This window comes from Diaphorina citri, unplaced genomic scaffold, assembly GCF_000475195.1.
Source record: "Diaphorina citri unplaced genomic scaffold, Diaci psyllid genome assembly version 1.1 scaffold1467, whole genome shotgun sequence".
NCBI classification, from domain to species: domain Eukaryota; kingdom Metazoa; phylum Arthropoda; class Insecta; order Hemiptera; family Psyllidae; genus Diaphorina; species Diaphorina citri.
In genome coordinates this window covers 24,625-37,613 of record NW_007378893.1, presented here as the reverse complement: position 1 = coordinate 37,613, position 12,989 = coordinate 24,625, and the positions used below count along the sequence as shown (strand labels likewise).

The window sequence follows — 12,989 nt, the reverse complement described above, 5'->3', positions numbered from 1 at the left end:
CTTACCTATTTCTAAGTAATGGTCTGGTTTTCACTGTAATTTAACAATATCTCGGGAACGGTATGAGCTAGAGATTTGAAATTTTTTGTATAGTTCACAAATGTGACAAGGATGCGACATGAAACGTGGTTGAGATAGGTGTTGCGGTTGGCGGTATTTTGACCGCTCTTTGCGGTTTTCTACCGTTTTTTGGCGGTTTTCAGCTATATCGACTAAACGGTTAGAGGTATTGTAAAAGTTAGGGTAAAAGAACACTCAAATAAGCATCATTCAATAGGGGAAAGTCATGTGATGTTCACACCAGATTTTTCTTCATAGTACTTTAACCTCCTTTCCTCATCTGTTCTTTCATACCTCTTTTTTCTGGCATCTTTTCCCTTTTAACTTAAACCACTCTGTAATATAATAGGTGGGAGCTAGCAAAATATTATTTGGAAAACAACAATGAAATATAGAATCAAGACAGAAGCAAGAATTTTAATGAAATAAATAATTCAAACTCCCATAACCTGAAAGAAATTATTGTGTATATAAGACCTTATTTCTTTATTTTTACACACATGCAAAGTTTACTTGACAAAAAAAAAAAAAAAGGCGTTCAACTTCTAATTAAATTAAAAGTATAATCCCTCTATCTACATATCTACGAGTATGTCTACAGCGCGAAGATGTTGTCTCTATTTCTGCGGTTCCATTACCGTTACACTATATCTATCTGCCTATCCCGATTCTTAGTTGTAAAAGTTAGGGTAAAAGAACACTCAAATAAGCATCATTCAATAGGATAAGGAAAGTCGTGTGATGTTCACACCAGATTTTTCTTCGTAGTACTTTAACATCCTTTCCTCATCTGTTCTTTCATACCTCTTTTTTCTGGCATCTTTTCCCCTTTAACTTAAACCACTCTGTAATATAATAGGTAGGAGCTAGCAACATGTACTTTTCATTTCCGACTTTGGCGGTTTCGTCTCCTATTTCCTACATTGTACCCATCTTTTGACCAATCTTGACAGAAAAGTCACGAAAAACCTCAGCACGAGACAACGTAAAGAATTCTTTTTGTACTTTGTACGTTAAAATTTTCTTTGGCTTGTTTTGACGTTGTTTCGTATACAAACTCTTCGGGGTAAGAGGGACTCTTCAAAGTTTCATAGATGTTCCGTTTTACAACAGATTTTAGACACCAATACTATTTCATTCGTCATTGTCATTATACCCATTATCATTAGATTGAGTGGGTTTCCCATAATACTCGTAATGTAAGAGGAAGTATCGAAAAATTTAGGATAAATAAGTAAATGGTTTACTCCATGCTAATCCTTTCCGTTTTGCTACAGGTCTAGATCCAGCACTGCCACTCTTCAGTTCCAACATCACGGGACGTCTAGACTCGACGGATGCCACATTTGTGGACATCATCCACACTTGTGGCGGATATCTCGGCTATTATCAGCCATGTGGACATGTAGATTTCTATCCGAATGGAGGCACATTCATTCAGCCTGGATGTGGATGGGACATAGGTCAGTGAAATGTAAGATTTTCTTCAAACTTTCAAATTGTGATATCCTAATATCACGGACTAGTTCATGCTTATACCACACAGCAACCTGGAAATAAAGAGGCCAAGAATGATGGACAGTGCAGAACAGAAGAAAAGATTTATTTGGTACTCACGGGGTTTGTCCTATCAGTATATTGCGAATCTTCTCGCTATTTTTTTCATGTTATTTCAGGGACTTGCAGTCACACACGAAGTTACATGTTCTTTACTGAATCAATCAAAACCAAAACCGGGTTCTATAAATTTCAGCTTCCCATCTTTAGCCGTTCAAAAAATATTCAGGGGTCCCCGGACTTTTGAAACACTCTGTATAAATAATGCATTAGGTACATATCTACCAAACCAAAATCGGGTTCTATGCCCGTCAGTGCAACAGCTGGTCTGACTATAAGAAGGGACATTGTAAGGGGTCTGTAGAGGATATGATTCTCATGGGTGAACATGTAAATACAAGGTGAGAATAACAAGCATAATCGATTTAGCTATAGGTATTCGTATTCAATCCATTTCATGAACTCGAGTGGGTTTTGTTTAGATACAATGTTCCTTCCTTAGGTTCTGTGGTCTTCCATGTGACCACATGGTCTATTATTTAGATCTATGTGTTGTCTATAAATGATATGAAAGACAAAAGATAGTATTTTAGAGGTTTAGTGTACAAAAGCTATCATGCAGGGCATCATTGCTTTGGTATTTGTCGCTGGAAAAGTAATGCGAAGTGGTAATGTGGTCTTCCATGTGACCACATGGTCTATTATTTAGATCTATGTGTTGTCTATAAATGATATGATAGACAAAAGATAGTATTTTAGAAGTTTAGTGTACAAAAGCTATCATGCAGGGCATCATTGCTTTGGTAGTCGCTGGGAAAGTAATGCAAAGTTCATCATCACCATCATTACAATGTTCCTTCCTTAGGTTCTGTGGTCTTCCATGTGACCACATGGTCTATTATTTAGATCTATGTGTTGCCAAAAGATAGTATTTTAGAGGTTTAGTGTACAAAAGCTATCATGCAGGGCATCATTGCTTTGGTATTAGTCGCTGGAAAAGTAATGCAAAGTGGTAGGCATAGTTCGTCAAATGTGGTGCAAAGTGGTTCGTTATAGTCTCGTAAATAGAAGGGTACAGGTTTGATTCCAAGAATTTGTATTAATTGGGAGGGAACGACACTTATGAATGACAATCACTCATGCTTAATACAACCAAAAGTTCCTCCTAAAACTCCAACTCCTGCAGTCATCAGAGTGTACTCAAGACTCGTGAGGACATTTCATTGAGGGTATGTTAAGGCGGTCTCTTCCTGATCCCTTATGTGCCGCGTCCATTTTAATTTAGGACTCTTGCTTAGGACACTTCATTGAGGGTAATGGTATACGGTTCAAATTCAATTGCAAACCATGACACACCAACTGTGAAGGTATATGTGAGGACCAAGGTTCAATTCATTTTATTTTTAGGAAGGTAAGATGCTAAGTGATAAAGCTCACACTAGATTAGGTAATTAGAGGTAATTACTATGTTGTAAAATTAGAATATGGATAGGTATGATGTTAGGACCAAGGTTCAATTCATTTTATTTTTAGGAAGGTAAGATGCTAAGTGATAAAGCTCACACTAGATTAGGTAATTAGAGGTAATTACCATCATGTTGTAAAATTTGAATATGGATAGGTATGATGTTGAATTGCCGAGTCAAGCCAAAGTGTTAATGAATTTGCCGGAGATTTAGTACCTACCTGATGTATACTGAACATACATAGGTGGGTATACCTAGGAACACGATGACACAATGTCCAAAAGTAGGTAGGTAAGTATTACCTCGGTAACCTCGGTAGGTACATTTTATTAAACGAGGGTAGATTGGTAGTTAAATACTGACCTTACCTACCTAATAATATTATTGACTAATTGAGGAGCTGGGTGCAAAAAGGGCAAAAAATCCATATTTCCCTTTTTGCACCCAGCTCCTCAATTATGGTCCCTAATGTTTCATAGTTGTCAATCTGTTTGCTTTCTTTATATTGTGGACTAACAGCCTCTATACCTGCCTCTCCCAGATCGGTAAGTAAATAAGTTTGATATATTAGTGCAAGAATCACTTATGAGTAAATAGATAACTGGACCAACAAATATTTGCAAAAATCCGAACCTTCTCGACAAAAATGGGCATATGGCAAATCCAATCATGTACCTAACTATGTACAGAGTACATCGAGTGCAAGAATCACTTATGAGTAAATAGATAACTGGACCAACAAATATTTGCAAAAATCCGAACCTTCTCGACAAAAATGGGCATATGCCAAATCCAATCATGTAACTATGTACAGAGTACATCGTATATTCCGATTGTCTAATATTGGTATGTATGACTCTACCTAGGTATATTATGTACGTACCTAACTGCCATGTAATAACTGGGTTCGCACGTTTTCTATAAATAATTCATTAGGTACATATCTACCTATTAGATATTTCTTTTCTTCTTATTGTACGCGTAGATACTATTTCCATTTTACATTCACTCTTGTTCTCAATACATTATGTCTTGTGTCATCCTCTATCTACATACGCAGGTACCACTGTACATACATGAACTTACCAAATACAACAATATCTACCTAGCCAGACTGGCTGACATCTAACAATACCGCGAGACACAATGCAATCCTGCGACATGTTGACATCTCAGTCAGCCATCATTACACGACGACCTGGATCAGAGAATAGCACCAGAAACATATCAAACTAAGAGCTAGATAGATATAGCCCATTCGGTCTCGTGGGACTATTGGAAAACATTAAGCAGAAAAGAGCCTTATGGATGGTTCTTTTCTGCTAATGCTGTTCTATTCTAGCCTAGACTTTGGACTATCGACCCCCGCCGAGACCATGGTCGGTTCTCCGTTGTGGACGCCTACTTGGACTCTCAATTTCATTTACTTTAATAATTTCCAAGAGCATTTGATCACATCGGTTTTCATCGTTCTTCATTCTCGTTTTCTTACGAATTACTATCTTACGAATATTTTTTTTATTTAATATCACAGGGGGGCGTAAGTTTTTATTATTTAACAGCAAAGAACAATATCAATAATTTTAATTATTTATTTAGATACCAATTTCATATAGCATGTAGCAATTGTAGCATGTTATGTAGGTAGTGGTTCGTGAGATGTGTCTAGTTCATTAAGAAGTTCAGAATGGTTAATAGCATGCATTTCATCCTTACGACGTGCTGTGAATGCAAAGAACTTCATTTTAATAATTCCAAATATTATATTTTGAATAATCCCGGGCGGGAATCGAACCCGCGGCCTAGCGCTTACAAGGCAGACGCACTACCAACTAAGCTAACTAGGCTGGCGAGAGAGAGAGAGAGAGAGTAGGTACAAGATTTACCTTGTGTTTGATATTTTCATACAAAGTCTTGAGCTGTTTCGTGGTCCTATAGACATTCTTCTCAGCCAGTCTCACATGGAAATCTTTGGTCAGATCATTCCAAGCTGTACTCCGGATGTCATTGTTAGATTTAGAATGTCCTTTGTCTTCATGAAGGAATGGATAGTTCTTCACCAGAAGCTCGATGAAGATACAACGCTCCTTCAAACTGAAGTTACTGGTTCTGCAACGAGATGTCATGATTTGAGAAGAAAAATCCTTGAAGAAGATAGACAACTTCTTGACACACTGAAAAGTTCTAAATAAACCCTTCGAAATTTGGGAAACCTTCTTACAAATCACAAACTTCTTTACAAAGTCCTCGAAAACTTTCAAAATGATTGAAAAATTCCTGAGTATAGGAAACTTGAAAAACACTCAGAAGGTGAAGAAATAAATTTGGAAATCAATCCCTTCGAAATTTGGGAAACCTTCTTACAAATCACAAACTTCTTTACAAAGTCCTCGAAAACTTTCAAAATGATTGAAAAATTCCTGACGATAGGAAACTTGAAAAACACTCAGAAAATGAAGAAATAAATTTGGAAATCAAAACTAGAAACACAAAACTCTGGAGCTGAAAAATTCACAAGAAAGTTCCGCGCGGTAAAGTAAACAAAGGAATGTCAAGGCCATTGGGAAGCATTTCTCGAGCTGCGCGCGCATCCAAGTTGTAAGCCAGACTGCGTGGCGTCTATTGGCCTTGATGCGGATGAACACAAAAGTTACGTGTCTCTGGGATTTAAAGACAAAAAGTAGTTCCGTGATTTAATACCTCTGTAAGTATGCAGAGCAGACTGCGTGGCGTCTATTGGCCTTGATGCGGATGAATACAAAAGTCACGTGTCTCTGGGATTTAAAGACAAAAAGTAGTTCCGTGATTTAATACCTCTGTAAGTATGCAGAGCATTTTTTTTGTTGTAGGTACTTACTTGATAAGAAGATATTATGTACCTACCTTATATTAAATACCCACAAACAAAGTGTGTTCTGAGTTCAACTTGACCATTTTTCTTTTAGTTTATCTGTAGGTAAGGTCTGTAGGTATGTCTGTAGGTACTCGTTAGGTTTTTTCAGTGGGGATACTTGTTCATTGAGAACTCTACAGTTTACAGAACTGCTACTGATATTTCGAATGGTTTTCAAAATGTTAAGTAACAGATAACTTTTTTGGAAAAATTTCATCTAATTGGAACAAACCGGTCGAGAGCTGGAATAAATCAACACATAACAGACCACAGAATAATGGAACTCTAAGAGTTAGGTGGTAGAGAACGCCTCCGGTGTTAACCTCGCCTAGTGGTTACCTTCCACTAAAGAGTCCATTATTATTACTACTAAGAAGTAAGAATTCTTCTCGTCTGCTAAAAGTATCTAAAGATGGAATATTTCTCTCTTATTCAAATGAGTTCGAGTCATTGATAGAAGATCATTGTGTTGTGTTGTTCTCTATTGTATTGCTCGCATAGTGTTCATTAAATTTTACGATCCCTATCTATAATATAACAGCGGAGAGTTATGAAATGTACTGTTGCCATACTGACCGGTAGGTGTTATACTATTACTGTAATACTATGGGAAAATTTTGCAAAATTCATGTTCTCTCGTAATAGGTAGATATAAGAAGATGTACCTCGTTATCTATCTATCTATTACTGTAGCTACCTAGGTACGGGGCATAAAGTTTAATAGGTAGATGTATTATGATGTCTAACTCAGCCTGGTAGAAACCTTTGTACCTAAGATTCCAGTGAGTATGAGTTTGTTATTGATCACTCTAGTCAAGTAATCAAGTTACAGAACGCCAGTCTAGTTAGCCAGGATACTGGAGCACCGACTTGTAAGTCATAGGTCGTGGGTTCGATTTCCACCCGGGGCGGTTTTATCTTATTGGACAAGGAACGTCTGGCTTTCTCCTATTCTGTCTTCCTTCTCTCTTGAATTTCGGGACGATAACACCTCTATTGTTCAAAATTCAAACTTTTTTTTACCTACCTATTATTATATTGTTATTTTTTTAAAACTTGTAGGTATTTGTTCGGTTATTTGTACCTATATCAGTAAGTTCCTACTAAACTAAGCCAGTTGTTTTTTTTTTTTCTACATTCCCAAGTACCTACTTACCATCAGAAACGTAATGTTTTATCAAACATCAGACTGCATGAAGATGAAGTCTTTATTTTGACGCTGACATAATAAAGTGCTGTTTACATAACATAATAATAGCAAATTAACAATACCTACCTAATAATGATAAACAAAAAATAAATGAGAATCAAAAAAATAATGTTAGTAGGTACCTACCTATGAGTTTTTTTATTACCTTTTTTAAATCAAAATAATAATTCTGACAGCTCATTAATAAGTATAAATCTACAGAAGTCGGCGCGGTGTCTGTAGCGTCCACAAAATTATTGTTATTTAATATTTCCAATATCTATCTATATATCTGTATTGTGAATCTAATTTCTTAGGGCTACTACAATACTGAATATTGAAGGGTATTCTTTGAAACAAATCTATTTTGTAGACTAGAATCTGTATCCACTTACAATGGAAAGTGAGGCAATCCATTTTTTTTCAAGCTGATTTTGACAGTTGGCATTAGTGTTACATCCATCAAGTCACCTCTCACTGCTTCCATTGCACTAGCCTAAGTATTGAAGGGTATTCTTTGAAACAAATCTATTTTGTAGACTAGAATCTGTAGGTATCCACTTACAATGGAAAGTGAGGCAATCCATTTTTTTCAAGCTGATTTTGACAGTTGGTATTAGTGTTGCATCCATATCTATTTAGGTAGGTATCTTTATCAAGGAGTCAGGAATAGTCAGAATCCTGTATCACAAAGAGTTTTTCTCCAGCACATATCACTCATCTACCATAGAATGCTTTACCATAGCCTAGTATGCCAAAGGTAAAAAAAGGGCTTGATTGGATGGTAAGAGATACCTAATGAAGGTATTGTATTCTTTCATCACCAAATAGTCAGAATCCTGTATCACAAAGAGTTTTTCTCCAGCACATATCACTCATCTACCATAGAATGCTTTACCATAGCCTAGTATGCCGAAGGTAAAAAAAGGGCTTGATTGGATGGTAAGAGATACCTAATGAAGGTATTGTATTCTTTCATCACCGTCACATAGGTTTGACAAAATAACTTAAGTAGGAGGCATAAGAATTCAAAGGAAAAAGAACATTAAAAACACTTTTTTATGATGAAATTTTATTAAAATAATTAGCTGTTCCTCCTGCTTCCATTTCAAAAATGGTGGAAATAAACCAGACCCTGAAGGCAAGATGTAAAAATGTGAGGAATTGTATATTATAATTATAAACAACCAGTCCGTCAGACAAAAGAACAGAGGTAGGTAACACGTAACTACATAATATGTACTTACTTTGTTTATAAAAATATTGCCTGAGTCAGCAAAGCCCATTTCTGGTTTTGGGGTGTGCTGTTGGCAATATGTACACAAATCCAAAAATAGAACAAAGGCATACAGACCTAATATGATTACATGACTTTAGACCTACATACTTATACAGGTGGGCTATCCACTAAATTTCATCTAGTCTGACCTGTTCTACTTTCAGCATATTTGGAGCTTCATGATTACAACATCATCTGCGTTGACTGGAGTAACCTGGCATCGAATAGGCTATATCCGCTTGCTCGCTGGACCATCAAATACATCGGTCAGCACTTGGCTGATATGCTGACCACCATAGAACGGACCACGGGGTATGATTGGTGCATGTTCCATCTTGTGGGGCATAGCCTGGGCGCTCATGTGTGTGGTATAGCAGGCGAGAATATTGCTCACGGCAAAATTGGACGCATTACAGGTGAGGCTGAGGTGGAACTGAATAGACTTTTACAAATACACTTGTACTTTAATAGATAAATAGAAATGGGTTGTTGAGAGTAGCCAAAAATGTGGTGTCTACTGCTACTCATGTCTTTGATCTCCTGAATCCATCAATGAACACACGTCAAGTTTTCACTGACATCTCAGGTTACAAGCCACAAAATTCACCTACGTCATACATCAGTGATGCAGAATAGGAAATAGGAGAACTAAAGGCACCTCATAGTATGCCTTGTAGGTACTATGCATGGAATATGTCAGGTACGTGGAAAAGAGGAGAGGTGTTCCGTACAGAATGAATTCAATATCCGCGAGTTATTCAAATATGTTACGTTGAGAAGTCAGATGTCACGTCTACATACATCCGTTCACCTCCAACCTCAATCCTTTCTTCTTGTAGCTCTGCTCCTTTCAACTCCTCAATCCTTTCTTCCTTCTTGTAGCTCTGCTCCTTTCAACTTCTCAATCCTTTCTTTCTTCTTGTAGTTCTGCTCCCTTCAACTCCATCTTCAATTTCAATCCTTCTTTCTTCTTGTAGTTCTGCTTCCTTCAACTCCATCTTCAATCTCATTCTTCTATTTCTTCTCTTCAGTCTTACCTATTTCTAAGTAATGGTCTGGTTTTCACTGTAATTTAACAATATCTCGGGAACGGTATGAGCTAGAGACTTGAAATTTTTGTATATATAGTTCACAAATGTGACAAGGGATGCGACATGAAAACTTGGTTGAGATAGGTGTTGCGTTGGCCGGTATTTTGGACCGCTTTTTGCGGTTTTCTACCGTTTTTTTGGTGGTTTTCAGCTATATCGACTAAACGGTTAGAGGTATTGTAAAAGTTAGGGTAAAAGAACACTCAAATAAGCATCATTCAATAGGATAAGGAAAGTCGTGTGATGTTCACACCAGATTTTTCTTCGTAGTACTTTAACATCCTTTCCTCATCTGTTCTTTCATACCTCTTTTTTCTGGCATCTTTTCCCCTTTAACTTAAACCACTCTGTAATATAATAGGTAGGAGCTAGCAACATGTACTTTTCATTTCCGACTTTGGCGGTTTCGTCTCCTATTTCCTACATTGTACCCATCTTTTGACCAATCTTGACAGAAAAGTCACGAAAAACCTCAGCACGAGACAACGTAAAGAATTCTTTTTGTACTTTGTACGTTAAAATTTTCTTTGGCTTGTTTTGACGTTGTTTCGTATACAAACTCTTCGGGGTAAGAGGGACTCTTCAAAGTTTCATAGATGTTCCGTTTTACAACAGATTTTAGACACCAATACTATTTCATTCGTCATTGTCATTATACCCATTATGATTAGATTGAGTGGGTTTCCCATAATACTCGTAATGTAAGAGGAAGTATCGAAAAATTTAGGATAAATAAGTGAATGGTTTACTCCATGCTAATCCTTTCCGTTTTGCTACAGGTCTAGATCCAGCACTGCCACTCTTCAGTTCCAACATCACGGGACGTCTAGACTCGACGGATGCCACATTTGTGGACATCATCCACACTTGTGGCGGATATCTCGGCTATTATCAGCCATGTGGACATGTAGATTTCTATCCGAATGGAGGCACATTCATTCAGCCTGGATGTGGATGGGACATAGGTCAGTGAAATGTAAGATTTTCTTCAAACTTTCAAATTGTGATATCCTAATATCACGGACTAGTTCATGCTTATACCACTCAGCAACCTGGAAATAAAGAGGCCAAGAATGATGGACAGTGGAGAACAGAAGAAAAGATTTATTTGGTACTCACGGGGTTTGTCCTATCAGTATATTGCGAATATTCTCGCTATTTTTTTCAATGTTATTTCAGGGACTTGCAGTCACACACGAAGTTACATGTTCTTTACTGAATCAATCAGAACCAAAATCGGGTTCTATGCCCGTCAGTGCAACAGCTGGTCTGACTATAAGAAGGGACATTGTAAGGGGTCTGTAGAGGATATGATTCTCATGGGTGAACATGTAAATACAAGGTGAGAATAACAAGCATAATCGATTTAGCTATAGGTATTCGTATTCAATCCGTTTCATGAACTCGAGTGGGTTTTGTTTAGAACCTCTATTTTTTTCAAAAAATGTGCTTTTGAAGCTTACGCACAATCTCAGAATTTTGGGGTTAGTAAAAGCTAGTCTTTGTTTAGAACCTCTATTTTTTTCAAAAAATGTGCTTTTGAAGCTTACGCACAATCTCAGAATTTTGGGGTTAGTAAAAGCTAGTCCGCGAAGTAATGGTGTTTTTTCACCGCTTATTCAATGAATTCAGCAACGAATCCAGACATGTAAAGGTATCAGACATTTAATTTAAAAGCTTACCAAGTTCTTTCTTTTACAGTGCTCGAGGCAAATACTATCTAATGACAGCCAGTTCGAAACCGTATGCTCTGGGGAGGTATTTTCCTCAACCCAAACATGACACTTTTCCATCTTCCCGCGGTCAACTTAGAGGCCACTTGCGTACCTACAGGAAATATGTCAACTCTGTACTAATTAAAGAGGCCAAAAGAATCGGCTACAAGATGGCACTCTTGTCCAACACTGTATACTCGTGGTTTTGGCAGGCCAGAGCTCAGGAGTGATAGTGCTTTAGCTGGAATAATTTCATTATTCCGTCTCTTCCTTTCTGATTCCTCGAAAATTAATAATACAATTTTCCCGGCAGGGAATCGGATCCCAGTTTCCCTTGGGAAAGGGGGGGATACTTTCAAGACAGGGAAACTTATTCAATCTTCAATATAATCATATTCTCATCACACCATACCATAGCAGTTAAATAGAGTCGATAGCGTGTCGACCGTATTATTATTATTATCCTGCTGTTTTCCATATAGGCACAAGAATAGGTGCTGACACCTGAGAGCAGCCTAAGACGCGTTTCGTTCTTGTTGGAACTCATCAGTTAGACATAGCTCTCAGGTGCTGGCCAAGAATTTTGAAGAGTTATTTATACTTCAGAGATGGAAATTGTGGAGAAACGAGAACCTGCGTTTTCTATGTAAGATTACATTTCAGTGTTGAGTGTTGTTGTGAGCGCCACAGTGCCTTTGTAAAAAATGCCTACTTTTCTGTTCTCGATTTATTGAGCGTATTTTTGGGGTGCTGGTCCTGTTGGTGACTGATCCGTACTGATAAGTACCTATACGTTTTGTGATTGGTTCTTTTGGTCAACAATCAAATGTAAAGAGGTGAAAAATGCCTACTTTTCTGTTCTCGATTTATTGAGCGTATTTTTGGCGTGCTGGTCCTGTTGGTGACTGATCCGTACTGATAAGTACCAATAAGTTTTGTGATTGGCTCTTTTGGTCAACAATCAAATGTAAAGAGGTATTTTCACGTGTCACCGTGGTTGGTATTTGGACGGGTGACTGGTACGTGATATCACTGGGGAGCTCTCAACCTCGTGAAGACAAAACATTCAAATTTGAAGTACTTACCTTAAAAAAAAAAAGTAAATTTGGAACTTGAGTATGGCTTTAATAATAATTATTCTAAAATATGAGCTCCTTCACCACTAAGTACACCAAACATAAATGCTGTGTGGGATATTCTTCAGAAAAATTATGATAAAATTAAAACAAAAGGTAAAAAAAAAGTTGGTTGACGAACTTTTTTAGCTCATTTATTATATTTATTTAAAATGAGATTTTAAATTGAAAACAAAAACACAACTTTATCTTCTGCACAAGGAAAAGTTTCAAACTTTCCTGTTAAGGTGTTTTCATTTTCTTGTATCTCTTTCTCTTGGATTGAAGGGAAAGTGTTATGTAGGACTATAGAAATTTTAGACAACATGACAGAAACGTTTATATTAATTTCATGTTGTTAAAGGGGGTTTATTTAAAGTCAATATTTAAGGGTAGGTATTTGAGTAAATTTAGAGTGTATGGCCGCCATACACGCCCTACATGGACGCTACGCCACTGGGGGTGATCATTATAGCCATTCTTTTATTCCGCTTTCAGATACAATCCCCAATGCAAACAAATCCTTTACGTCCTTGAAGGGAAAGTGTTATGTAGGACTATAGAAATTTTAGACAACATGACAGAAACGTTTATATTAATTTCATGTTGTTAAAGGGGGTTGTT

The 12,989-nt window shown here is 37.1% G+C and overlaps 2 protein-coding genes and 1 long non-coding RNA gene across 4 annotated transcripts in view; 2 read left to right on the top strand and 1 right to left on the bottom strand.

Moving 5' to 3' along the window:
* The window catches only part of LOC103516031, a 46,159-nt gene extending 40,413 nt beyond the window's left edge, over positions 1 to 5,746 (bottom strand). The window contains exons 1-2 of the mRNA XM_026828545.1: positions 5,440 to 5,746; positions 4,970 to 5,296 (exon numbers count right to left, since the gene is read on the bottom strand). Of these exons, the coding sequence (XP_026684346.1) occupies positions 4,970 to 5,209 (240 nt within the window). The 5' untranslated portion in view covers positions 5,210 to 5,296; positions 5,440 to 5,746. The remainder of the gene's footprint in view (positions 1 to 4,969; positions 5,297 to 5,439) is intronic.
* A 1,883-nt stretch (positions 5,747 to 7,629) lies between these two features.
* Positions 7,630 to 11,810, top strand: LOC103516030 (lipase member I). 2 transcript variants are annotated; one of them, XM_008480982.3, is made up of 6 exons: positions 7,630 to 7,675; positions 8,609 to 8,860; positions 10,315 to 10,500; positions 10,715 to 10,877; positions 11,237 to 11,490; positions 11,747 to 11,810. In XM_008480982.3, exons 2-5 carry the CDS (start codon positions 8,728 to 8,730, stop codon positions 11,478 to 11,480), a joined length of 726 nt encoding a protein of 241 aa, XP_008479204.2. In that variant the 5' UTR covers positions 7,630 to 7,675; positions 8,609 to 8,727; the 3' UTR covers positions 11,481 to 11,490; positions 11,747 to 11,810. The 2 variants fall into 2 exon arrangements, with proteins under 2 accessions (XP_008479204.2, XP_017302387.1); XM_017446898.2 differs by lacking the exon at positions 7,630 to 7,675 and having other exon boundaries at positions 8,040 to 8,860.
* A 4-nt stretch (positions 11,811 to 11,814) lies between these two features.
* LOC113470255 lies at positions 11,815 to 12,600 on the top strand. The gene is made up of 2 exons (XR_003393373.1): positions 11,815 to 12,086; positions 12,226 to 12,600. It is a non-coding gene; the product is annotated as an uncharacterized LOC113470255 (long non-coding RNA).
* Positions 12,601 to 12,989: the final 389 nt, after the last annotated feature.